Consider the following 27,798-nt stretch of genomic DNA (forward strand, 5'->3'; position numbering starts at 1 on the left):
AGTGAAAGTGAGGATCGCAGATACGCCAGTTTCCACTCAGTACTCTTCAGCCCCTCTTCCTGTTACATGGGGGCATTTCTTCCCAGAAATGATCTCCTCTAACCATACACCATAATAATATGCATATTTAAGCATTGTATTATTACATAATGATATATGGTATACGTATTATGATATTGTATATGACAGTGCTATAATTATTATATGCATCAAATCTATTTTGCTTTTATTATAGTTGCACGGGTACCTGGTTTAAATCCCTCCATTCTTTCCGCAAACCTTTACTGAGCGTGCACTGTATTCCAGGATTTGGTCCCTAGACTCCATGGCTGGCCTTGAGATAGGTCAAATATCAGCTCCAAATTCAGAGTCAAATAAATAAACCTTGCTTTTTAAGGAAATCAAACAAAGCGAGTGATGGAAAACTGCAAAGGGTGTTCGGTGTTGCTCTACTTCATTCTTGCCTTTGCCAAAGACGAGGACGGGGGACAGGATAAGTCACAAGCCCCTGTGGCTCGGACAGTGCCTGGCATTTGCACCCGGCTCCGTGACTGTCAGAGAGTAAGAATGGCCCATTAACTTCCAGAGGACATGGGATCAAACCAATAGAGAGTGGTTCATATTTTTCTCTACAGTGACCTCCTCTCCAGAGCAGGGCCCTCATTAACTTAACAGCTGTCCTAATGTGGCTTTAACCCGGTGACACTTTACATTCCTTATGGCTTCATTAGTTCCCTTGAGACACATCACGTCCTGAGCCACGGCTATGATCTACAGCCTAACAAATTCCCTGCAACACCCGGCATATGGATCTTTTACTTAACCCAGCAGGAAAAAGAAGGGAGTAGTTAATCACTGATTAAAATGCCAGAACAAAACCCTTTAGTTTTTAGAAGGAGCTGGGAAAGCAGTAGCAAAGTCAACTCAGTTTGAGTGATAGCCAGAAAGTGTGAGTTAGTTTAATTTGGGGCACCTGGGAAAACCAACTACCAAACTAAAAAAAAAAACCCCAAACCCAAACACTTTCCTTTTTTTTCCCCCTTGAGGAAAAATATTTCTAAATTCTTCTAGATAGAGCTGAGACTAAAGCTATAATAATGTAAACCTTTGTCAGCATTTCATAAAAAATTTGTTGGGAGAGTAGCTATGTTGTTTATCATAGCCAAATCTGAGTATGTAATCTAAGAATTGTTGTTCACCAAAGACTAATTTGCCTAATATACTTCCTGGGTAGCTGTTATTTTGTAAATGATCGCAAGCATTAAAGCTTTGTGGGGAAGGATGACTTACAAATATTTATGATGTGCAAAAGTTGCAGTAAATAGTTGCAGGAAAGAATCATTCTCTGTTGCTACCAAGATAATAGAAGACAGGAAAGGAAGTTGCTTGTAGAAACAGCTTTTAACTAGAAGTCAGAAGATGTGGGTTTTGGCCTCAGCTTGTCAAAGCATTTTGTTGAGCAAGTCACTGAATTCTTTTATAATCCGGGTGTGCTTCAGATCTTTTTTTTCTAATTTTGCAATTTGAGGTAGGTTAGAGGAGGTGATCTCTGTCTGGGTCTGTGGACGACCAAGAAAATCATGGATGACTTCAGGAGACTGGAGACTGGTGCGCAAAATTGTGTGCCTTTGCTTCTCCACCTCCTCCTCCTCCTTCTGTCTCTTTCTCCTGCTGTGTGTGTGTGTGTGTGTGTGTGTGTGTACACAGGGCATTAACTAGGGAGCAGGCCTCCAGCTTTTATCATATTCTCAAATGCCGTCTTCCACTGTTCCATTCCCCAGTTGAAAAATACTAGGATGGTCGTGACCCCTGTGGCTCAGTTGGTCGGGCGTGGTCCTGCCAAGTGAAAGACCGCCGGTTGGATTTCTGGTCAGGGCACACACCTGGATTATGAGTTGCTCCCCAGTCAGGGTGTGTGCAAGAGGCAATGGATTGATGTTCTCTTCCACATCAATGTTTCTCTCCCTCTCTTTCTCCCTTTCTCTCTCTATAAGAATAAATAAATAAATAAAATCAAAACAATAACAACCACAACAAACAACTACTGGGTTGCCTGATCTCTGAGGACCCTGCTAGCATCAGTAATCTGGGGTTCTCAGGGAGGCCCAATGATGTTGAAAGCCATCCGACAGATCTGTATAGTTCAGGAGTTAGGATAGGTATGGAATAGTTGACATTAAACTTCACAATGAAGCAAAAATATGGTCATCCTGCCACTTGCCGCATGTGCTCAGTGCTGGAATGGGTGAGATGCAGCTGAGTGTGCTTTCATGTGTGGCCATGGTCCTCTGACACTCCTGGAGCATGGTGTTTCTCCCTCCACCTCTTGCTCATCCTCTCCCCACCCTGCTGGGCACACAGTGGTCAAACCTGGGTGGCCACAATGATAGGGTACTGGGTGGGTGTGGCCGGGAAAGGGAGAGCAAGTGGAGTAAATGAGGAGGTCCAGGGGAGTTTAGCTACTAGGAAAGTCCTGTATTTGGCATTGCAGCATTAGACATCACTGAATCTGGAGTTTAATCAAGCATTTTATAATCTTGTTATGCATTCCCTGTCTAAGGATTACGTATTGCATTCTTTTCCCATTTTTCAAATTGCATGTGAAGTAACCCATCTGGAATAGCGTAAGTTAGATTGCCTTTGAGGACCACACCAAAAATGTGAATCAGTAATTTACGCCTGGGCAAAATTAGGCTTGCACCATGGGGCAATTAGCACTAATCCATGAAACTTGGAAGCAAATTTGACCTACGTCTCCACTCCAGCCAAACTGGCTTTCAATGATTTGAGGTGTTACTTGGGCACTTGTCTGTCTGCTCATGGGCATAAATGGCTTTGGCTGTAGACCAGAGTTAAGGAAACAAAGCAAGGCTTTAATTCTTGGGTTGCTTAGAGGTGGCAATGAGACATTTTGCTTAATAGCAAACATTTATTGAACACATAGTATCTCTTAGGTATTCTTTTAAGGGCTTTTTTTTTGCACTGTCCTATCTAATTGTCACCACAGTCTTGTAAAATGGTTTCCTTATTTCCCCCATTTAGCAGATTAAAAACAGTCCCACAGATAGTAAGCAAATTGTTCAAGGTCACAGAGGTAGTCCGGGGGGAGCTGCACGTCAACTTTTCCCTGGTTTGCGTTGCACCCATGGGAAAAATATTACTGCATCTTTTCAAGGCCTAAGTTTTTTCCAACTTACCTTGTTGAGGGCCCGAACAAATCGGTTACTTATTTTACTCATGAGGAGAAAAATTTATGAAAATCTTTTTATTCTTTTGTGATTCATTATCTTGTCCCACCTCCCCCCACCCCAACCCAGTCACCATGGTGTTATGGGGACCTGTCAGTCCATTGAAAGTCTGCTTCAGAAAATCATTGGACCTTGCATTACCTCAGAAGTGCATATAAAATTTATTTCCAAAAGGCATGAATATGGCTCCGTGGAAGGACTCTATAAAGAGACAGACAAGTAGGGAGAGATCCGGAAGGCGGCTGAAAATGAACCAGGCTTCAGATCAGCAAGTGATGTAAAAATTTCAAGGGAATAATGTCTTTCAATTAAAGATGGCGATAACGTCCCCCAGGATGACTGTGCTTGGCTAGTTTGGGATTGAACATGAGGGTTATTCTAAGGGCAACTTTCTATTTCTGTTAAGAATAGAGGACATGTCTTTGATGAGTTTCAAAGCATAAAGAAGACAAGGACTGCTTTCCAATGGGCAACTTCAGTGCATTTTTCATTTGATGCTTCTTTTGGCAGACCTGGCTGGTGCTGAGAGAGGCAGAAGGCTGGCCAAGGCAAGGTGATAATGAATTTGGTGAGATGACCTGAGATGGGCCAGTCCTCAGTATGCCCTGGTTCTCTCAGGAACAGCCCTCTGGATTTATTTAGCCCAAATTTAAAGAACATTTAAATTCCTCCCTTTAGCAAACTCTTAAACCTCCTGTTGAAGGTTCTTTATTTCAGTAAAGATGTGCTTCCCCACGATTTCTCTTCATCTTTAATTGCACTCTGACCTAAGAACTTTTAAATCCAACTCTTGGTGGGTTCACTCAATGTCCTCAACATTTTTTGTATCCTTTTGGAAAAGTGAAAACAAAACCCCCCAAACCGTATACCTCTCATCTTTCGGATTTGATCATTTGAAGGTATTTGTGGGAAATTATGATTTAAAAAAATTTATTATTTGAGGGAAGACATTATTGATTTAAAAATCAGGCTATGGAGGAGTTAGAATAAAATTAAATTAAAAGGAGGGTGAATTGATGGAGTGACCAGGTATGGCCACCCACTGGACGAATCACGTGTGGTTTACGCAGCTAAGGGACACAGAGGGAAGTCGACAGAGGGAGACTGGCAACAGGCTCTGATAGTGTCAGAAGTGCAGGCTTCTGGGTTCTTCATAAAATATCTCAGCAGTACAGCTGAGAATAGTATGTGTGAGTGAATGAAGTCACATTGGCACTTTCGGAAATTCAACTCTTCTCTCAGCCTAGTCCATAAAGCTGGGGATCCATGGTAGGTAGGTTGGCCTAGATAGGTGTGGGAGATCATGTCACCTGAGCCAGGTAGCCTTGTTAATCTCAACGTTTCTCAATGTAAAATAATATCACAGTGTGTGGTATAGTACAGTGTATACAGTGTAGTCAGGCATGAATATGCCCCTAATGTCTCACCTTCAACCTCCTCAGACGAACACAGCTTGTTCCAAACACTTCTGTGAAAACAGTTTTCTTACCCTGATGCCTCGGGGAGTCACAGCAGCAGATGCTTAGATTTGCAGCGAGAAAACACCATTGATGCGCACTTTCAGCTGCGCGCTGTTCACGTTCTATTATCCCAGGTGGCAATTTATTACATTAAGTAAAATCTAATTCAATTATATATCCACATGGGAAAATATTGACTTACCTTCTTTTTTGGGGGGAAACGTAAGGAGTGTTAAATGTTAGTGCTTTGAGGATGTTTAAACAGCTCACCTTAACAGTATCTTGCAACATGCCCAGCGGAGACTGATCTCTTTCAGAGCAAATGTTGAAGCAGATGCCTTGGCAAAATATTTGTGAAATCAGGCTTTCTTGCCCCAGAAAGGAGAAACTCCCCCTCCAGTCTCTTTACGGTTGTACAACTTATAAAATTACTGAATAGTTGTGTAATTGTTAACTTTGTTTTCTCAGAGCTGGTCTTCTCTTTTCTTAGAACACTCTCACCTGCGTTATCACTGCCGTTCAGAGTCCCCTCCTGTTGAAATCACACCCACGCTGTGGAATGAGTTGAGACTCTGTGTCCACTCTAAACTTTTCCCGGTTCTCAGCCTCCCCACATGTGGAGTGTCTAACTCCAGCGAGCAGTTATCTTGGCTTCCTTGATGACTCTGAACTGCATGAGGACAGGGCTATAAGCCCGTGGGGGGCAGGGGTCCTTTCTTCTCCTCTCATCTCATTCACGTCTTTGCCCCTCTGACCCCCCAGGCACAGTGCTTTCTCCATACTACGTTTTCTATGGACTTTTGATAGAGGAATTAGCAGAGTTTTAATTGGTAGAAATCCTCTCTCCCTTTGGGGGCAAAACACATGTACACTCTAGAATAATCATTCCAAGTTGTACATTGAAACTCTGAGGGTGTAAGATTGGGCAAGATCGTGGGGCTCATTAGACGCTTTACAGTTTCTCAATATTTTAGCTGTTCAGTTACTCTCTTGCTCCTATTATTGCCATTTTCCTCTAGCTGCCCATACAGAGCACTTGGGCATTTAATTCCTTGAAGGCATTTTATTAGATTGCATCAAGTTTTTATGAATGTACCTGGTTAGCATGGCGCCTAGCACAGAGTACTATGGATTCTTTAAAGTTGTTGAAAGAAATGATAGGCTAATTATTTAAGGGATCTCCCTACAGAACATGCTCTTGTTTCTTGAAATATTTACTTCTGTGACATTTATTTCCACTAAGATCTGTACAATGTCTCCCACTTTGAAAGTGATGGTGAAGTGGCTTCATTCAGCCTCTTGGTCAATTTACGTGGCCATCCAGGAGCTATGCCCATCATGACCACAGAAATGTGGAGGCAGACTGATAAAGAATAGAAGACACAAGAGTGAGTGTCACTGGCAAGTGCAGATTAGGACATACGATGTGTGGGGGCCAGGCGCTCACGGATCAGCCCCAGAACACACGAAGGTGGGAGGGTGTTGGTGGTGATAACGGGGTGTTTCGGTTGTTCCCGCTCCTGCCCAGCCATCCCTGCCCCTGGTCACCACTGGACTCGTGGGGGCTCTGTGAGTCCCCGGAAGGCCCTCAAAGCCCCTCTGTGACCCCTGACATTTAACCTGCCTTTCTCCCCTGACAGGACAACACAGGGCAGAGAGCTCTTCCTTCTATTTGCCCCATCAGTAAAGGGCCTTTAATCTGGTTTAGCATGAAAAAGTCATTAAGAATGTACTATCATTTCATCAATGAAATCTTCACATTTTAAATTAAATCCATAGGTCTGGTTTAGCAACCGCCGTGCAAGATGGAGGAAGCAAGCTGGGGCCAATCAACTGATGGCTTTCAACCATCTCATTCCCGGGGGCTTCCCTCCCACCGCCATGCCCACCTTGCCAACATACCAGCTGTCGGAGCCCTCGTACCAGCCCACTGCTATTCCACAAGGTATGGGGGACAGGAATCAAGGCCAAGTTAAAATGTAACTCCGGGTAGCTTTCCCTGCTGCCAGTTTTAAGGAAGATGATGCTGTTGTTGTTGTTGGTATGTTAATGACATTATATCAGATTGTCCTGAACATACCAGTCACATTTCAGAAACATAGTTTGTTCTGGAGCAAATCCGAATCTCTCTAAATAAATTGTGTTGTAATATAATCCTATGTCAGTACTTGGAAAAACAAAACAAAAACAATAAAACCAAACAACCTTTCTAAAAAGTATGCCATTTGCTTTTCTTTCATTAAAAATTTGCTTCTTCATTTGTGCTCCAGTGTGCAATTAACTGAAGTTCTATGGTGGGTACTAAGTGCAATAGTTATTGAGGGAAGATAAATTTTGACAGAGTTACTGTTTGCTGGCACATAGAGGTGAATGGGGTGAATGAGACAAAATTCCAGGCATTCAGAACTAGACTATTGTATTCATACTTAGGTGCTTTGAAAGTATATTTGCTAAAGCAATTTGAGACTTGCAACTCTTACACTGGTTAATTCTTATGTTGATTAATAACATTCACTACCCAAATACGTTTGTTAGCGTTGTTAATGTGATTTCTGAATTCCTATTCTGGTTGCGTTTGCCGTGAAAGTATATAAATAAGTCATGTACATGTGTGGGGATGTGCGCATGTCAAAAATGCAGTTGAAGGTGAACATGGGGTCTGACCAATCGATGCCCCTGATGGCGTGGTGACTGTGAACTTGGGCGCCGAACTCTTTGTGCCAACAAAGGTGCTTGATGGCTGACTGTCTTCTTCATTGCAGCCGTGTCGGACCCCAGCAGCACGGTTCACAGACCTCAGCCGCTTCCCCCGAGCACTGTACACCAAAGCACTCTTCCTTCGAACCCGGACAGCAGCTCTGCCTACTGTCTCCCCAGCACCAGGCATGGATTTTCCAGCTATACAGACAGCTTTGTGCCTCCGTCTGGGCCCTCCAACCCCATGAACCCCGCCATTGGCAATGGCCTTTCACCTCAGGTCAGTCCCGTGTTTCCAGACAGACGATTTGCTGTGTACCAGAACCGAATAGTCAATTCCCTGAGGCAGTGGTATAATGAATTGCCAAATTTAAACCATAATGTATTCTTTATACGAGCCACATGATTTCAGTTTCCCAGTTTCCTTTCTCTCCAGCCTTCCTACGGGCTATATCAGAAGTTGGAGCTTAGACTTAAAATCCAAGTGACTTATAATGTAATCATGAAGATTTTATGTTTATACATAGTTGTCAAGGTGTTTGCCATCTCTGCTCCTAGTTCTTCTGGTCTTTGGGTAAGAAACTCACCCACATTTTTTAAAAAATGGTATTTGGTCAGCTGAGAGGGTTGTGAGCAAAACCAACTAATAAAACACCAGATTTTATAAAAACAATTGAGAGGAAGCAAACCAGTTATGTAGCGGGAGGGCTAATGGCTACAGAACTCTGGGATAAATGAGTCATAAATGCACGAATTAGGAGAATTACTGCTCTTGGGGAATATAGAGATATTTGAATGTTGTAATTGTTTTTCTAATTTGCATTGCACTATGAGCTTTTCTTGAGAGATCATATTAATAAATTGCCTTGATAATTGCATGTCAGAGGGTTGGTTAAATTTCCTACATGTGGCATCTGTCTGAGGTTGACATTATTAGCAATTGTTTAAATACAGATCCCTTGATTTTATTAGAGAGCTCTTGGTCCAGGTGGCCAGGATAGCCGCCTGCTAAATTTGGAGAAATGTCACGAAGGGGTGGCAATCTATAATTGCAATCGAGAATCTCTTCGGGGGCTGAGAGTGAGACTTTTAACAGCTTTATCTTTTCTTAACCCCCTTTTTCCTCTTGGTGGTTAGAAAAACAGAGGGAAGCTCCGAATGACACAAATGAAAAGTGAAAAGACAATTATAGTCAATTACACACTAATCACTGACTATCACCGCTGCCTGAGCACCAAGAGGGCATTCTAATAGGCAGAAAATGAGATTTTAATGGCACAAAGGGTGGCCAAAATAACGACTCATATATCTTTGCCTTCTTCGTTTTCTTCCACTTGTGGTTTGCGTCTTGGGAGTGGGGTTCCTGGGCTCTGCACCACGGTGATAACTCTGAGCAGCTACAAAGTTCAAAGCTGTTGCAGTTGAAAAGAATGAATAGTAAAAGCAATGAAATAAACATTTCTGCCTAAAGGCAAAAGTTCATAAATCCTTTTTTTATTTTTTTTGTAACCGTAAATGTAATTAAGTTTCATAGATTCCTATAGCACATTCTGGGATAAAAAAAATTAAGGGGCAGCTTTAAACCTCAGCTGAAAATAACAACATGAAAACAATGAACGTGCTTCCGACAGGACTTGCGTGCATTTAATTTGCAAGTGCTGGCATTTATGAATGCGATTTTGCATGAAAACCGTGAACTTATACTGATAGACACATCTTGAAAAATGCCCAGATTTGTAGCATATAAGCATCTTCCACAGCTTAGAAGTCACATCAGACATAGTTATCGCTGCAGTTTTTCTCAGAAGTGGTTTGAGGCCATGAAAAAGCTTTTTATAAACATGACTTGGTTGAAAGTTTTCATAAAAGTAAACTTTAAGCCTAACCACTTCTGTAAGGTAAGGCTCCGGATCTGTCAGCATTTCGTAGTGTTCAGTTCATAGTTGACATAATGAGACAATCTGTGTTCTGTAAGTGAAAGGGCTAGTTTTTCTATAAGTGTATCACCTTGTACACACTTATTAGTGCTCTAATAAGTGTGTTTTATTTCATTATGCAAGCATTACAAAAGTGGAATTACTAGCACTTGATCTTGAAACTGTTAATCCTTGATTTTCAAGAAGCTTGGCTATGATTCCAGGGCTGGCGGGAGGGTGGGAATCATTCCAATATCAAGCAATGGAAAATTCTGCAGGCAATTTTTTCTGTATTTCTTTACTACGCCTTTACATATTATGTTAATTCCTTCCTGAAAGCATTGCAACTATCCAGGATATTTTGCATTTCTACCATACGTTTCTGCCTCAAACCACCAGTAGGAATCCATGTGGTCTCAGTCCTGGTAGCTCCCCCAAAGAGTTAGCAAAGAGAAAAATAATATGAAGCTTCTTATTTTCTCACACAAAACTGAAGAATGAAAGACAGTGAGTGAATTAGTATCTCGTCCAACATCTTTACAAAAGGTGGGAGTAGAACCTTCGGGAATTAGAACTGAGGTTTCTATAGCTTTCGGGATTGATCACTCCTCAGGAACACCTCTGTCTGAGCAAGGGGGGTGGGGCGTGCCCCACATTTGATTGTCTGGCTTTATTAAAGATATTATGAAGAAAATTTGAAGAATAAAAGCCCATGTACCTGTAAACTAAAGTAGAGAAAGGGTGGGGGTGACCCTTTAGTCTTATTGCTTATTTTATAGAAGAGTGTATTAATGTATTAGAGTATATAATATTAAAATGAAACTAATCCTAGGGTTACCATTTCTTCTCTTCTCTTCACTTTTTCACTTCTCTGCCTCTCTCTGGACACCTACAATGCAGACACATCGGCTGAAGCTCAGAGAGCTGGTGGCCTGCAGAAGCCACAGGCCAGACAGTGAGACAGTTGGGGTTAGAGCCTGGGATTCTCGGCTTCCAGGCTTCGGTGTTATTTTAAAATCATTTAGTAGAAACTAGTTTTCTAAACTTTGGGGGGTTCAGGTTAAATTATACTCTTTGTGTTAATGCACTCTTTTTTTAAGATTTTATTTATTTATTTTTAGAGAGGGAAGGGAGGGAGAAAGAGAGAGAGAGAGAAACATCAATGTGCAGTTGCTGGGGGTCGTGGTCTGCAACCCAGCATGTGCCCTGACTGGGAATCGAACCTGCGATGCTTTGGTTTGCAGCCCGAGCTCAATCCACTGAGCTACGCCAGCCAGGGCAATACACTCTTTCTATCCATATGTTTGCTTTGTGCACTTTGTCTATTACTCTTCTAACTTGTACTAATAATCTGCATGCTTACTGTAAAAAATGGAAATATTTTTTAAAAGTGTTTTTTAACACTTTTTGGAGCAGAAAAAAAATTACGTTGGGCAACCCCTGTTAATACTTTCGCTTGTTGCGTTCTAGTTCTTCCTTTAGGGTCTTACACCTTTTTCAAAACACACCTGAGGTAGCCATGTGTGTGACTTTGCATCGAGTCTTTTCTCAGCCTTCGTATTTCATCACAGACCCTTCCCCACCCACTAGTTTCAATGGAATCATAGCTAAAGTTGTTTGAGTCATTATGACCAGTCCATTGTAGATCTCTTCAGTGGAGGCTATTTGAGATGTTAGAAATATTCGCACATTTCATTTGACTTTTTCCCTAGTGTCATTCAAGTTGATGTATTATGTGCCATCCGAGCTTGCGAATCATGAGTTAGAATGTGCGTGAACTTTTGTAGGAAGGGCTTTCTAAGTTCCTTGTGAAGGTGTTAATAGACGCCAGGACGGGCTTATCGTTTCTCTGTGTGTAGACTGTAGTTGCTTTTCTTCGGGGGCTTCTCACCTATCTGCCCCCTCAAGCAAAAAACATCTTTTCAAACCTTGGAATCAGAGTTATTAGCTGAGTGGAGTTTGTCAGATGCCCTCAGCCCGTGTCTCAGAGAAGGTCTCAGCTTCGGGAGAAGCCAGGACTCAGCTTGTACAGCAGGGACTCGGGAGGGTCACAGCTGTCCAGCTGCTGAGATTGGAGCAGCAATGGGCTGACATGTACGTGTGACATTATACATCTCAGAACACTGACACCAATTTTTAGGAACATTGTCCGTATCTTTCCCCAAGTTCTGAAAGGGTGTGTGCACTGCTTAACTGTTGGCAAGTTGACCTTGTTCTGAGGAAATCAGTAACTATATCCAGGAGCAAGCCCCACTTAACTTATGGGAAAACTGAGGCCAGGGCACCCAGGTATAGCAATGACAGGGGGGTAATAGCCGGAGTTAAGAGCCTTATCCATCTGTCTTGCAGTTGTTACTAATTCTTCTTCTATAAACAGAAATGACACAGCTTACTTGCTGAGGAAGCCTAGTGTCCTGGAAAGTTCTCCAGGGGCTCCAGCACTGATGTGCAACCTGATCTTCCTGCAGGCAAGGCCGGAGGGCCTCAGAATGGGAGTGTTTGGTCCCCCATCCCCTCAAAGACTGGATCTGTCAGGGGACCTGAGGCGGGATTCTTAGTAACGGGTGAGGGAGAGGGGAGGCTAATGACTTCAAAATCTTCTGCAGTTTCTGAGTTGCATTTCCTCTGAGCTGCATAACCCTTGTGGGAGACAGGGCTTGTGTGATGAATGACCAAACGCCCTCTGAGAAGAAAACCATTCAACTCACTCTGCAGAGGGATTCATGCCCCTGGCAGTAGCTGCCTTCTTGGGGAAGGTCGTGTTCTCTTGGTGCGAGACGGCGGAGAGAGAACACAGGGAAACAGGGACCATGCCTGTTGCCAGCACCTTCCTGCACGTGCAGGACAGAGAACGGAACGTGGACTTGGAATAGGGAGTGCCAAGGAAATACTACCACGCGCTCAAGGCATGAGGCTAATTAACATGTTCTTCTAATTAACTTTGTGAGAAACACTACCCTCACGGCTCCCCCCAACTTCCAAAACACATACAGCCAAGCCAGAAAAACAAGGCTTTTGACCTGAACAACCTTTCATCATTTCACGCTCTGCCCCCTCTCTACGTCTGCAGACTCCACAGTTCTTGGTGACGGTCGCTAATAATTTCTCGAGTGACATACAGTATCGGTGGGTTACGTGATTTCGAGGAAGCTTTTGTTTTTTATTGCTATGTCGTATACAATCGTGAGCCAACTTGGCTGCATTTAAGGTTCATCAACCATTGCAAATGATTCTTCAAATGTTTGGGGTTTGGTAAAACGTAAAACACATTTTGCCAAGCACTTTTCCTCCTTAATTTTTCAAACTGTGTATTTTAGGGAAAATTTGATCCATATGGTTTTGATTCATTTACTCATATCATTGACATTTTTTTTTTCTTACGGAGCCATTTGATATCCAAGAAGCTTTCTAAGCCTTTCTTACGTTCATTTTAAGCATTTCCCTCCTTAAGAAGAGGAAGTCCTCTTTGCAACCTCAGAGGCCGTAAATTTTGAGTACTCTCTCAATTCAACAACACTTAAAAATACATTTGGTATAAATCTGGATTATTATGAACACATTTTATGTTTAGAGCAGATGGGCAGTTTTTTCCTTCTGGTTTATGAGTGAAACAAATGACGAAATAAGAAAATAGGCTTAAATGACAAAAAAAAAGAGTTTTGTTTGAGAGAATGTTTAACTGTTATTAATAAATCCCCATGGTAAGAACTAAGCTCAGAGGCCTCATTTCAAAGTTAGTCCAGGTCTTGGGTAAGATGTAATTGAATAACCAGTACACCTGTCCTATTTCATGGATAATCTACTGAGGAAAGAAAAAAAAAATCCTCATAAAGATTTTTGTCCCAGGCTGGAAAACGCTTGAATGTTTGCTCACCCCCTCAGCAACTCAAGAACAAAGAGTAGGTCTGCAGATCTCATCAAGTTTATCGACCATTCATCTGCTAAGTCTGGTCGAATCATCACAGCTTTGTGGGGACGCGGCGCGGTCTCAGAAATGAACTCAGGGAAGAGCGGAGAGATCTTTATATTATTAGCGAGGTGGTGGTTAATGGCAGAAGACACCAGGATCGTCTTTTGTTCTTGTTCCCATTTCACAAAAGAAAACCTTTAACTCAACCACCCCCCTAGTTGTTGCTTTTAAAGAATAATATTAAAATCGAGATTATTAGTGTGTAATGTATGTAAATTGCATATTTGGTGTCAGCTACGCTTATTAAGCCGCTTCTCCATTTCATGCATATATGTATTAGACTGTTGTGGTTCCATTTCAAATTAGATTTCAATTGCTCAGCACAGTTCCCTTTGACAAACATTTGTTAATCCTGAAACTTATTAGGGAGAAGCATTTAAGTGTTAATATGTGTACACAAAACTCAAGGCTGCTTTTGATTTTGCTTGTCATTTTTGGGACCACACTGTTCACAATTATCCCAAATTCCTTAGCTGCCTGCAAGATGGTGGCTCTTTGTCCTTGGAGGCAGTAAGGGCCTACTATGCATCAGCTTGATATGTGGATGGGGTGCAGTCATTAAAAATGCTTGTGACGGGTACGTTTTGGTTTTACATCGGGAGGCAATTTTTTTCACTGTGGCACGGTCATTCCTTGACCTTCTCTTGTGTTGCTGAAACATACAAAAGCAGTAAGATTTTCCCTGGTGGGAGGGCCAGCTCCTGGACAGTTTGGAGCATGCCTCCAGAAGCTACCCGATGCCAGGCCAGTCATCTTGTCCATTTCACACACAGGTTGCAGGTTCTGTGCCCTTGGCCTACGTGTATCATTATGCAGAACCTCACAGGCAGGTGGCCTGCTACCAAACATCGCCCAGCAGAGCCGCTTCCTTACCATCACCCTTTCCAGAACTTCATCTGTGGAAGAAAAAGAAATGATTTTGATTAAAGAGATCCGTGGGGTGTCCAACAGAACTTGGACAGAGAAACGTTCCAGACAACAGGGGCAGCTTGAGGCTCTTTCTGTTTCATTTCTAAAGCTGTTCATGGGCTCAAACCCAGGGGTGCAAGAAGCCTGTCATGTTTATGAAGGCTCAAGTTTATGACCATCAGTGAGCCCATCCCAGCTACAATGGAATAACCATTGGCCATGTGCGTGTTTCCATTCTGCCATATTAGGTTTTTGAGATGTTCTCTCGGCAGCGAAAAGAGTGCTGCTAATCCATTTGTTGAATTGATGCAGACTGTAATTGACTTGGTGCCATTGGTTTTTCCCTGAAGGCTGTGGTCACTACCCCTAAAGAGTATGAGGAGAGCCCTGGTTTATGTCAGCTCTAGCCACAGTCTCTTGAGTTAGTTACAGATTTGGAGCATTGTGAGAGAAACAACTATGTGGCCAAAGCCTCTTTTTTGGAGAAAAGGAGGGAGGAGCAGCCAGTGATTGAATCTTACATCATGTCACTGAAATAAGCCACAAGAAAACCTTTCTTGCTGAATTAAAACTTTCTGGTGTCTGCTGAACTGATTTAAATAGAAACTCCATCAGCAACTTTCTCCCGAAAGTTACACAAATCAAATGCAACAACCCCATCGTTTTTAGGCCCATTTGAATTCCTTCAGCCATTGAGGAGAAAAAATTGAGTGTGATTGCTTGGTCCATAACTAAGCTACTAGAATAAAAGTTTTTCTTTGTATTCAATAATACACGGTAAAGCTGTGTTGGATTCTAGTGTGAGGCCAGTGGTCTGAATCAACCCTTTATATGGAGTTGGAATGCAATCTAAAGCTTTTAATTTATTACTGCATTTGCAAAATGGCAATATCTTCAGAAATCTGAATACTTGCATATTTATTCAATTAGGGGCTGAATGTGTGCTTTGTACTGCAGACGTAGAAGGCTGGATTCAGTCATTAGTTGTGTACTGTTTTTTTGTTTTTTTTCCCCCTCAAGAATCTGTCTCTGCAAAACAGTCTGGGTTCCATCAGAGGTGTATATTTTTCAATGTACAGCGCAGTATTTAAAAATTACTCTTGACATTTCGCTAGAGTTTAGTAAACGAGCATTTGGGAGATTAGGGATGGCATTATCCCTGCTGATCCCTGCGAAAGATGGCAAATTGGGACGCCCTGGAGACAGTGCACTTTGTGGAGCCGCAGGGTAGCATTTCTACCTCAAAGGGAATATTTCTTATGTGGGAGCTGGCGGGGCAGCTGGCCCTCAGTGCTGAACTAATGAAGGAGGGAGTTATTATTGAAAGAAATCATTAGTGTTTTCCCCTCACACACCAGTGTCTCACTTGGTGCAATTTGCATTAAAAAACTGAATTAAAACTTTGCATCTGTTTTGAGATTTAAAAGCCTTTTATACCTGGATGGCGTAGCTCAGTGGGTTGAGCACGGGCTGCAAACGAAAGCATTGCGGGTTCGATTCCCAGTCAGGGTACATGCCTGGGTTGCAGGCCACGGCCCCCAGCAACTGCACATTGATGTTTCTCTCTCTCTCTCTTTCTCCCTCCCTTCCCTCTCTAAAAATAAATAAATAAAATCTTTAAAAAAAGCCTTTTTTTTCTTTAAGATTTTATTTATTTATTTTTAGGGAGGGAGAGAGAGAGAGAGAGAGAGAAACATCAATGTGCGGTTGCTGGGGGTTATGGCCTGCAACCCAGGCATGTACCCTGGCTGGGAATCGAACCTGGGACACTTTGGTTCCCAGCCCACATTCAATCCACTGAGCTACGCCAGCCAGGGCAAAAAAAAAAAAAAAACCTCTTATAGAGCTGATCCTCCTACTTATATGACTCCATGGAAAAAATTCTAGTTCAATGTCAACCCTTCCATAACTCTCCCAGGCAGAATTTGTTTTAGCCTCTGTTGATGTCACATTACTCTGTTCATACCTTGCTAAAACACATACTGCACTGTATTATAAAGTAACCATTTCCTTTTTTGACTCTGGGCTACTAGAGCAGTGATTTTCAACTGTTTTCATCTCATGGCACATGTAAACTAATTACTAAAATTCTGCAGCACACCACAAAATATGCACTTTTTGTTGATTTGACAAAAAATGGTTATGATTTTGTTTATGCATACGGAATGGCTGTTGTTATGCTGGCTGTTGTCACTTTTGGAAGTCTGACAATCTAAGGGAAAAGAGGTCAGTGCCCCTGACTAAGTAGTCAGGTGTTGAATGTTTAAAAAATTCCTGTAGCACACCCGTTGAAAACTGCTGTTCCAGAGGAATGGTCCTCAGTCATAATCATCTTTGAACACCCAGAAACCAAATGGTGTCTCATAATCAAGGCTTGTTCCCCAAAGTGGGCTCCTTGGAATGACAGTTTGGGGGAAAGTGAATTCTGAATCAACAACGTGACAGATGTTATGAATTACATCCCTTTGTCTTTCAGGGTCTCAGTATGCGTTAGCCCACTGAGGTCTCTGACAAGGCTGGCAATATGGGAACATGTCCGCGTAACCCGGCGTTTTCTGTTTAACTAAGTGGCGCTTTGGTTGAGTCTCAAACTACCAAGTTCAGGAACATCTCCTAGGAAATGCTGAAAGGAAGAAAACACAGGTGGAGACCCAACTCATGATTCAACCGTTTCTAAAGTGGTTCCCTTGATCTTTCTTACAAAGGAATGTTTCTATGAAACATCCGATTCTGTGGTCTGCTCCAACACACTGTCGCCCCTCTGGATAACAACTTAGCAGGAAAGAGTAATTTTAAAGAAGAACCCGTACACCGCTTCATAATGTTCACTTAGCTAAGGCAGTTAAGGGAGTAAAGGAAAGAAAGAGGATTCCTGTTCGGTGAGTTGATTGCAGTGCAAGCAACACTCATCCCCCTAAACAAGGAGCCCCAGGGTCGAAAGCACCAGATTCTAGTACTGACCAGCCCCTCACTAGCTGTGTGTCTCCAGGCAGGCTGCTTTAACCATCCCAGCTCGGTTTCATCTTCTTGTTAACCTTGGAGGATATTTAAAAAGGATAGCCTTATAGAGCGCTGCTGAGAAACACAGCACCTAGGGAGTTTAAATGCTTTATGATAAAGTAATAATGCTGTTTCATTTTTGTTTACTTAAAAATATCATGTGAACCTCTGGCCAAAAAAAACATATATATATATACTTTTGTTTGTCCCTGACAAAGAGCAAATGTAGAAACTGAGTAACATCAAAGAAAGGCAGTTTCCTGGTGGGCTGAAGTCTTTTCAGGTCCTATTACACTTAGACATTCTAAACAACTAAGGACTCATGTTGGTGTCCATTCAGAATGCAGTCATTGTAGCATGCCTGGGATATGATAGTTCCCAGAAATGCAACGTAAAATATATTGATTTTGTCTGAGTAATTAGGATCACAAGAATGTGAGAACCCGCTACAATGAAAACGGAAGCCAACAATCCTTCATCCCATGTGGCTAAGTATGGGGAGGAGAGAGGATTGTCCCATTGTTTTCCTTTTCTTTTTCTTGTTTTGGTTTATTGGAGTATGATAATATGAACTCATTTAAAAATGATACAGTCCAGTTTCTATGATTCCAGATACTGGAGAAATTGGAAGGATGACACTTACCTCAAAGGCAGAAGAATCTGATGGTTTTCTCACCCTAAAGGATAAAAGCAGTGAAAACAGCAGGGACACTAGAAAGGTTTTAGACAGTAAGGGGCCATCTAAGTAATTTTGAGTTGATTGATTAGGAAGCATTCTTTCAATCACTAAATCAGAAAGACTCTATTCTGTCTAATCTGTAGGAGCAGACGATTTCTGTAGATCAGAGACCTATGTATGTGGCTGCCCTGTCTGTTGCCAGCCCACACGAAGTTGCCTGTGCAACAGGAGACATAGCTACCACCCAATTTATGATCAAGGGCATAAGTACATTTTCTAGTGGAAAAGCGGTGCAACATCTCTATTGGTCCAGTGCCCCTGGAATCGGGAAAGGGAGGGAATTAAGGTGTACAGGATTCTAGCCTAGTGGAGTTGTAGCTTCAGGTTCTGGGAAGACTCTGTGCACAGATGTTGACCCAAATCTGTCGAGTTGCTGCACATTTCCATGCATCTGAAATGAATGCTTATTCTTCCTTACCACAGAGCCTGTGGAACTGGCCAGAAAACATTTCCTAAAGGATATGCTCATTCTCGACATCCATTCATTCAATCAGTATCCCTTGGTCTGTTCATTTGGCCCTTTTCTCTGTCCTATCTTCCTTCACATGGAAAGAAGGGAAGGGATGCTTCTCTTCTATGATCTTCAGGCATTTAGTAGGTGGAATCTTAGGACTCTGACTTTGGGCAGCCACAGACATATTTGCCTCCTTCACAAATGATCTGGAAGAAAGAAGAAATTTTCCTGATGAGCTGGGCAAGTGTTTTCCTCCCTTAGGAGGCTGGAATGCCTGCCCTCTATGTGTTAGGGCTTTGGAAGGGAAATTTTAGTGGGATGGAAGTGGTGGAGCCTAATATCCCTCTGGCTAGGAGAGGCAAAATTGAGTCTCTTCTTGCTAAACGGCAACGTGTAGTTCTGGTTTATTATTAAGATTTTTTTTCTTGGTGAAACCCAGAGCTGGGCACTTAAGGTTCTCCGAGGTTCAGATTTATGAATGGTTATTAGGGAGAATGAGCACTGCATGGCCTCGAATGCAGATTCGGTTCATGGACAACTGGAATAAAGTTTTAAAATGCTATCTCACTGAAGTATTGTGGGGTGCCCCAGCACAGAGTTTTCCCCTTTCTATATTTGGAATTTTAGGTCCCAACAGGTCAATTGATATTTACCAAACGTGCCCTGCAGTCGTCATGAAATTAAACCGAGATATATATTTGATTTTCCACAGCCGTGGGCTCAGACAGGTTTTTGAAACGATGATAGGTTTGAGCGCTTACCCTTAAAGAGGGCTACTGCGGTTGTGAGGAATTCCCTGAACCCAGAAGAGTTCACAGCAGGTAATGTCATTCCTTCCCGAAAGAGTTTGAGACTCTCCTGTGAAGTGATGAATGAGGGTATCTGACCCGCATCTGTTTTGCATTAGAATGGAACATTGCCCTGACATCGTTAGGAGCATTTGTCAAGATTCCCTGGACAGAGCTTCTGTAAATTACATGCTGCAAATGTGTCAGGGTCAGATAAGAGGATATCATTAACTCCCCCAAGTTCACTCAGGGCTCTGTCAGTCCGTCTCCGTATGCTGTCCGCCGACAGTTTTCCTTGAGCTGTTTTGTTATATTTTTCATTCATAGAAGAAAAAAAAACCATGTATGTTGTACTTCCCCTCCCCAATATTGCACATGTTCTTTTCTCATAAATCATATTAATTATAGACATGGTCAGAAGGCATATTAAATGCAGGCATGCGTAAATGAATTAAAACATATGAGAACTTTATTACGGCCCATGGTGGGTCTAACGTAGTCAAATACCAAGTGTATTAACTGGCATACTTTCTCGTTTAGATAGAATAAGGTTTTTTTTTTTTAATGGACTTTATTTTATTGATAATAGGTGGACATAATATGATTGTTCATTACTAGCTAGATGTAAACTATACATATTATGGATATATGTCTCTATGCACATATACATATACATGCATTTTGCAAGCCTTTTCTATGCTAATTCTTTGCCTACATTTATATTTTAGACACCAGTCCTTAAAGAATATTCCTACCAGTTTAACAGCTTAGCTCTAATTAAGAAATAGGAGTTCTAAAGAATTGATAAAGTAGAACCGATTCTGTCATTGGTCGCAGGACTGGAGATTAAAGCATAGAGTGTTACTTAGAGCTTAATGGAGACAGTACTTACTGTACTCTTCACAAACAAAACGTGCAAATATGTGCAGCATCTGAACCACCCTTGTCCGGCACTCACACTCTTTCATCACGCATTAAACGGAGCTACTTGTAAAAGGAGCTAATGATGAAAATAAAAAATAATGATGTATTTAGCAGGGCATGTAACAGGCGCTGGGTTTCTGTCAGGTTTGGCGGAGGCCAGCCATGCCCTTTCCATAACTCTGGCCTGGGTGAGAAGGTCACCCTGCTTACCTTCAGAGAAACTTCTGCCTCCCGGCAACTTCCCTCATGTAGCTTTCAAACAGACAGGGCCCGAAATCTAATTATTTAGATGCTAATCAACTGCAGGATAATTCCTAAGGCATTTGAATCTGAGGACAAGATTTTGTGGAAAGTGTCTGCCGTTCCAGCGTAGGTTTTTCAGCCTCGGAGATGCGGTCACTGAGATGTAACCATTAGGTGACTTCAGCGGCACCCGTCCTGCAAACACCATTTGGGCAGAGGTTTGCATATTGCTTTGGTTCTGGGAATAAGTGATATCCAGATTAAGCAAATAAATATAGTCACTGTAGTCAGTAAACTTTGGAGGGATGAGAAGAAGTTTTTTAAAAAATGCCCTTTATATTTCTATGGCATTTATGAACGTGGCCAGTGTTCCAGAGACAGAATTAAGTTTATTTCTTTTCCTTTGAACTAGTTTGTGAAAGGCAGGCAGTTGTGCTCCTCCTACTCCAAAGTAAAAAAATAAAATGTCAGGCAAAAGTGGCCCTCCCTGTAGTAGGGATAACTTACTAACTAATGGTTTATGAGAGGAAAAAAACACACTTTGCAAGAAATTAAGATTTTATTTTATGTTTTGAATTACAATTGCTGTAGGGAAAACATGTACAGAAGAAATCCTGTTAATATTCTAACAGAGAAAAGGATTGGAAGACATTCCATAACCATCCTCAGGGGGCGGGGGGGATGGTTCCAAGAAGTTCGTTTACCAACTTCTTTGTGCAGGGAAAAGAAATTTTCATAGCTTTCCTTAAACCACATGAAATAGAAAATAGCTTTTAAAGAAACATGTATAGGAGTGTAATGGGACCCTTCCACAGAGATTTGAGGTTTTGAACTGTGTCAGGGGAAAGTAATATATTTTGTATTTGTGTATTCATTATTTTTTCCAACAGAGATTTCGTTTTTACGTTTTAAATGATAAGTTATTAAAATGTACATTTCTCAAGTCTTATCAATGTGAAATATTGAAATAAATCCCATTAGTTATAATTATTAATTTCATTTTGCAACCAAATGTAGGAAAATTCTAGCATGCCTTTCCTCATCCTCCTACAATGCTTGGGAAACAAATCACAATTATGATTTGTGACAATCCCAATGGAAATATGAGTTTGTAGGAGAATGTCTTATTTCTTGGGCTCTATCAGGGAAATCAAAGGGACCAAAGGTAATTGGTCTCTGTCCTCTTAATTTCTTCACGTTAGCCACTGCAAGTGTTGGGCTGCTGAGCTAAGAGCTCTTGCTAATGCAGGAGCCACTTGTCATAGCCACTTCCCGTGTGTGACAAGTGGCAATACCGATAGGAAGACCCAATAAGCATCTCTTCTGTTTCATTCACCCAGCAGCCGTCCTTTCTGATTGGCTCACGCTCCCACTGTCTTAATGACACTGTACCCTGGAATCTTTGAGGAACGGTCTCTCTATTGCCCTAGCATATAGCTCTGCCTGAGATCTTCACCCACCAATAGTTACATTTCAAGGTGTTAGATTTAAATCCTGTCCTACCTTTTTTCTAATTCAGCAACTGCAGAAAGTTGCCCCATGAGTGTCAGAAGCAGAATTTTGCTGATAGGCAGGACTCATTTCTTCTCTTTTAGAATCTGCATGGTTTTCCCCCATGGTAAAAGTTACTGCTGCCTTCAAAGTTATGCAAACAAGAAATGTATGGCAGAGGATGAAAAAAATCTTTATCACAAAAAATGTACATAGAGCTCATGGGAGAGTGTGCATGTTTTGAATAAAATTCTGCTCTTACTCTCCAACTATAATTATATGTAGAGTATTCCATTTCTTCCTTAAAGTGACATACCATTAATTGAGTTTCAAGTATCTGTCTTCATGAAGGATGCTATTAATGTAAAATATCTTCCTTTTTACCTAGTACCACTGGATAATTTTCTTCTCTGGATTCATACACTTACAGAATTGCCTTTTCTATGTGTTTCTTAAAAAATGAGCACAGCTTATTTACAGTAAAATATTTGTACCCTGTATCATTCTCTCCTTTTCATTAAGAAATCACTTTTTTTGGTATTTTGACTTTCCCTATCCATTTTTGCCCATTATGCTAGTACACAGAGAGGTACCTCTGACTTAATTAAGAGTGAATTTTGCACCAAACAGCCTTTATTTAGAAGATTCTTTCCTTCTAATAGACATGTAATTTTGGCTTGAAATGAAATATTTAATAAGTTATTATGTAAATTGAAGTCTATACATTTTCCAAGTATGCACTCTAAAATCATCTATGCAACTGAAGGAAAGGCAGAAAAAAAAACCCCACATAGTTGGAAGAATATTCAGGAAATAACTTCAGTGCTTCCTAACTTATGTTCACCTTTTTAAAATGAGAAAATGAATGAAGTAACTTGCTGTAAACTGTGGAGTGGGTCCCCCCCACACCCCCAACTTCTGTGGCTTTTCCACACTCCTGGGGCTGGGAGTCCTATTGACTCTTACTTTAGTTTGTGATTTTCATTTCCCCCAAACCACCAAGAAAACAAAACTATGCTCTGTTGCATATGGTGATTTTTTTAGAATATATGCAACTTTTAGAGCTTTTTAAAAAGATATTTCACCACACAGCTGAAGACAATCTGGAAATGGCCTTAAAAAGTTGGACATCTCGACAAAGAAGTGGAGACAGGGGTAATCTACAAAAGGTGGTGGTGGGTCTCTCTGTGTCTCCCTCATCTCTTGGGGCTAATTGAAGATGGATCAGTTTAAAGCTTTCTTTCAAGAAGATTGTGTTTAGCTGTGAGGATTATGCAAACCCTTCCCGAAGGGGATTGTGGCCTCATTGTTTTCTGGAATCTAATTTCGGATGCTTTCTGGGATGTGAGACTAGCCTCTCCCTCTTGTCTTGCTGGAGGCTCTCTCTCCGGGCATCGCTGCCCCCGCCTCCTGCTCTTCTGTGTACACTTGAAGCTTCGTAGCCTTCCAACGTCATAAAACACAACAGGGCTGTTACGGCAGTGCTGTACCAGCGTGGGCCCCTGCCTCTCCGCACTCTGTGAGCAGGTGATGTTTTGTGAGCACCCGGGGCTCTTTACCCAGCAGTTGATTTTTTCTGCAGTTGCTCCATCAGCCCTGCCACCGAATTGTATGAACTTGAGAAAAATCGCTTCCTCTCTCATGTGACAGGTTTCCAGCTGCAAAATTAATTATCCACTTACTTCTGAAACAAGGTGTTGTAAGGGTCAGCGAGCCTGAGTTTGTGAAGCATGTCACTGTGCTAATCTGAAAGTGGTTCTGTTATCACAGTTTTTTTTTTTTTTTTTTTTTTTTTTTTAAGTTCGCTTGCTCTTTAGGGTTATTGACAAAACAGAGTGGACTTTTTATAACATGTTTACGTTTTGGGCGTTTCTGTTCATTTAACACTTATTGTATGTGAAATTTTAGCTTAGAGAAGAAATGGAAGAATAAGCAATGGAAACAGTTACTTGGAGAATCATTTACCATTTATTCATTCATTCATTCATCCATGCATCCATTCATTTATTCATTCCCTAATAAGTGCTGAGCACTGTGTTAGGCACTGAGCACATAAAGCTGAGTAGGTTAGTCTCCTCAAATCTCTTGCAATCCAATGTAGGTGACTGAAGTAACGATTACGCGGTGGGAGGGGTGAGAGAAGTACAAGAAAGCATCAGGGATGGAGTAATTGTTTCTAATTACTGATGGGTGCCCCAGATAGGGAGGAACTTTGAGAGGGAACACTTTCAAAAAAGATACAGAGATCTCAAAATAAAGAAAAAGAATTTGATTTGAATTCATTTAACTTGAAAATCATATAAGCAAATGCCTGTTTAAAATGACATGCAAAGTAGATGTAATATATGGTTCAACATTGTTCTATATGAGCAGATATAATTTCTCCTTAGCTCTGTCCCTGTGTCCCTCCTTCCCTTCTCCTTCTTTGAAATCCTGGTTCGATTTTATCAGTCTCTCTCTCTTTTCTCCCTTTTCCTTCCTTCTTTTTCATTTCCCTTTCTCCTCACATGCCCTCCCCTTTCCCTTTGCTGAAACTGCAGTCAGATGTAATTGTTGGGCATGATGTAATATCCCTGCCACTTTAAATTGAAGTTGCTGTCTTCTGGACAGCCCTTTAACCGTGGATTTCCAGAGAAATGAAAATGGGACTTTTCCAGTCGTTTTGTCAGCGATACCCTATGATCTGGTCTCCCTCGAGTTCTCATGCCTTCCTAAACCTGCCTGTTTATTTTAGGTAATGGGACTCCTGACCAACCATGGCGGGGTACCCCATCAGCCCCAGACCGATTACGCTCTCTCCCCTCTCACCGGGGGCCTGGAGCCCACCACCACGGTGTCGGCCAGCTGCAGTCAGAGACTAGAGCACATGAAGAGCTTGGACAGTCTGCCAACATCTCAGTCCTACTGTCCACCCACCTACAGCACCACCGGCTACAGTATGGATGCTGTCGCAGGCTACCAATATGGGCAGTATGGACAAAGTACGTCTTGCACTTTCTAGGGTGTCTTTGCTTCTGGGAGGGTAAAAAATGTCAAGCAAGGGGAGGTGGCGGCCTGATTCAGCCTCACAGCCCAGGATCAACACTGTGGCAAAGCCAGCTGATTGTTCCAGCAAGGACTCGCTTGTACAATTATTTTCTTAACCGATGTCAACAACATCTTGCGGTTATTAATTGCTGAGATGTGAAACCTGATTGCCACTAGGTGAAACACGAGGGTTGGCCGGAATAAAATAACCCCTGGCATTGGAAACATATGTTCTTAATGAGGTCAGCTCAAGGATCACGTGGAGTGTAATCCGAAAGACACAGAGTTGTGTCAAACTTGTCTCAGGAATAAAAATATTAGTCTCGATCCTTTGATACCACGGTATTAAATATGACATTGTCAGCCTGTATCTAATTTTGCCCCTTGCTGTGAATTGTCCCAGCACGACCTAAAAAGCTGTGTGTGTTTTCTTACAGGTGCCTTTCATTATCTGAAGCCAGATATCGCGTAAATGGACTGTCCACTTGGAGCTGAAACTGGCCCTGGTTCCGGTCTCCACAGCTGAAACATGAAGAATCTTCTCAGAAAAATATATTACCCTTCTGGGGGGCAGTCTTAACAGGAGAAAAAGGAGAATGATTGATTTTCTTTCTCCAGTAGTTGGTTTCAAATTCTTTTGAACACGCTGGACAAAAGCAGTGGAGAAAGGGAAGACCCGGAACAATAAAGATGAATGCAACATTTTAAGGCAATGATTTAACATGGCTACTTATCAAATATCCCAATTCTTTAGTGCTGATGATCAAGGAGCTAAAACATTCCATTTGTGTGTGTGCATGGGTGTGCATGCATGGGTGTGCGTGCACATGTGTGTGTGAGATTTATCTGGACTGGTCTGGGCAAACCGAATGTTATAGAATATAGTCAGAGATTCTCTAAAGTATAACGTGATTGATACCCAATGCTGACACTTGTACAACTTTCAAACTGCTCACTTAATGAAGCAAGAATGGAGGAATCCTTCATTTTACACACTGGAAACGGATATAAAAATAAATGCCACCATTTTTAGGAAGTTAGACTAGTAGTAAAGGACCTCCCCAATAAATTATTTGTTATCTCATCCTCAGTTGTACTTCAGTTGTTACTACATGTCCCGGAAGGATACATCTTGCTCATAGGACGTGGGGTGACAGGAAGAAAGCGTGTTTTCTTTCCCATCGTGGGGGAGGGGTGTGCGTTTCCCCACGCATTTTCCTGTAGAAGCCGACTGGGCGGGGAGGACGGGTGGAGCAGTGACGTGCGTCCCCACAGCTGCTTACCAGTGTGCAATACTCTGTACCTCACGGGAGCTTTGGCGACGGCCAGGGTCGTATTCACAGAATCAGAACTATATTTTTGCAGGTGCTTTTCTTTTCGCAGCTCACGCGTCACTGTGGTCGAGTGCAGTGATGTTTGCTCTTTGCTGGACAACCAACACCCGGCTTGATCCTTTTGACTAGAGAACGTGTTTGAGAATAATGCTTTTAAAATGACTACGTTTACATTCTCTTTTCTATGAAAGGCAGGGCGAGAACAGACATGTCCACGTGGCTCTCGTGTGCTTTTAAATTATACAGTGATATCCAATATGAAAAGATTATAGGACTGAGGTTTACATACGTTTGCGTGGTGACATTTTAGAATGTCAATAAATTTGTTTTTTTGAGATGTTAAGAGGAGCAAGAAGGGGGAAGGCAGCGTTATTTATTTCTTTCTATTCTTGGAACCATGAATGAGGTAGGCACAAATACATTCCCTTTAGAGCTAAGAACTAGGACATAGTGGGTTAGTGAGACTAGACGTAGTGCCGAGTTTAGTTCATACATTGGTCTTAGAGGGTGATGGATGGAGAGAAGTTCTATCTTTGTGTTGCGGCCTCCACCAACAACAATGTGTTGTAAAAATGTCTTTCATGTAAAAAGTGCAGTAAATATTTACTATTTATAATGAATAAACAGCTATGAAAACTTGTCCCCACACTGCCTTTTTTGTGGGAATGGGTGGATGTAGTATGTTAATAAAAACTTGGAAATGGGGAGCCAGCAAAACACGGACTTCGCTTCTAATGGTGCCTTTCAGACTCGGTTATAACATGGACAAATAAAGTCACACAACCTAGAGGAGTATATTCTTAAAGAACCTTGGTTGGGCACACTGTTAAGAATAGAAGTTTGAGCGTGGGCTGCAAACCAAAGCGTTGCAGGTTCGATTCCCAGTCAGGGCACATGCCTGGGTTGCAGGCCCCAATCCCCAGCAACCGCATATTGATGTTTCTCTCTCTCTCTCTCTCCCTCCCTTCCCTCTCTAAAAAATAAATAAATAAAATATTTTTAAAAATCTTAAAAAAAAGAATTGAAGTTTGTATTTTCGTAGAGGTAGAATCTAGAAAAATCCTTAAGGTCAGATTCCTCTGTCCTTGGTTCTCTTAGAACTCGTTCCCATCACTGAACTTGGAAGGGTGTCCTCCCTCCACCCCCCAGAGCACCTAACTTCTTCCTCATCTCCAATGGCCATGTTCGCTGAACTTTTTATCAAAAGCTCTCATATTTTGTTTATTTTGCTTTAGATGCTTTCTTCACTCTTCATGAAAAACGTTACTGCCTCTTTCATTCATTTTTTTATCCTTCCCTCACTCCCTTCCTCCCTCCTTTCAACACTTATTTGAACATTTATTTAACGAGAGCCTAAACGTGCCATCTAACAGGTAACAGATGATGGCATTAGCATTCTTCTTTTATAGGTGAGGCAACTGAGCCATGTGGAGCTTCCGCGAGATCACCCAGTGGCAGAGCTGGGACTTGAATGCAGGCAGGCGGATTCCAGAGCCCATGCGCTTAAACGCATATTCTTCTGCTTCCCCGAGTCCAGTCTGGTGTGGGGGAACTTTAGAGTCAGAAAGGTATCAAGGAACCTTGTTCAATTTGGTAGC

The 27,798-nt window shown here is 41.9% G+C and overlaps 1 protein-coding gene across 2 annotated transcripts in view; it reads left to right on the forward strand.

Moving 5' to 3' along the window:
- PAX3 (paired box 3) overlaps positions 1-26,848 on the forward strand; it is a 92,808-nt gene extending 65,960 nt beyond the window's left edge. For both annotated transcript variants that reach the window (XM_036022797.1, XM_028509710.2), the window contains exons 6-9: positions 6,488-6,653; positions 7,471-7,685; positions 24,574-24,820; positions 25,304-26,848. In XM_036022797.1, coding sequence (XP_035878690.1) covers positions 6,488-6,653; positions 7,471-7,685; positions 24,574-24,820; positions 25,304-25,338 — 663 coding nt within the window. In that variant the 3' untranslated portion in view covers positions 25,339-26,848. The remainder of the gene's footprint in view (positions 1-6,487; positions 6,654-7,470; positions 7,686-24,573; positions 24,821-25,303) is intronic.
- The last annotated feature ends 950 nt before the right edge of the window (positions 26,849-27,798 follow it).

This window comes from Phyllostomus discolor, chromosome 4 (genome assembly GCF_004126475.2).
Source record: "Phyllostomus discolor isolate MPI-MPIP mPhyDis1 chromosome 4, mPhyDis1.pri.v3, whole genome shotgun sequence".
In the NCBI taxonomy this organism is placed as follows: Eukaryota; Metazoa; Chordata; class Mammalia; order Chiroptera; family Phyllostomidae; genus Phyllostomus; species Phyllostomus discolor.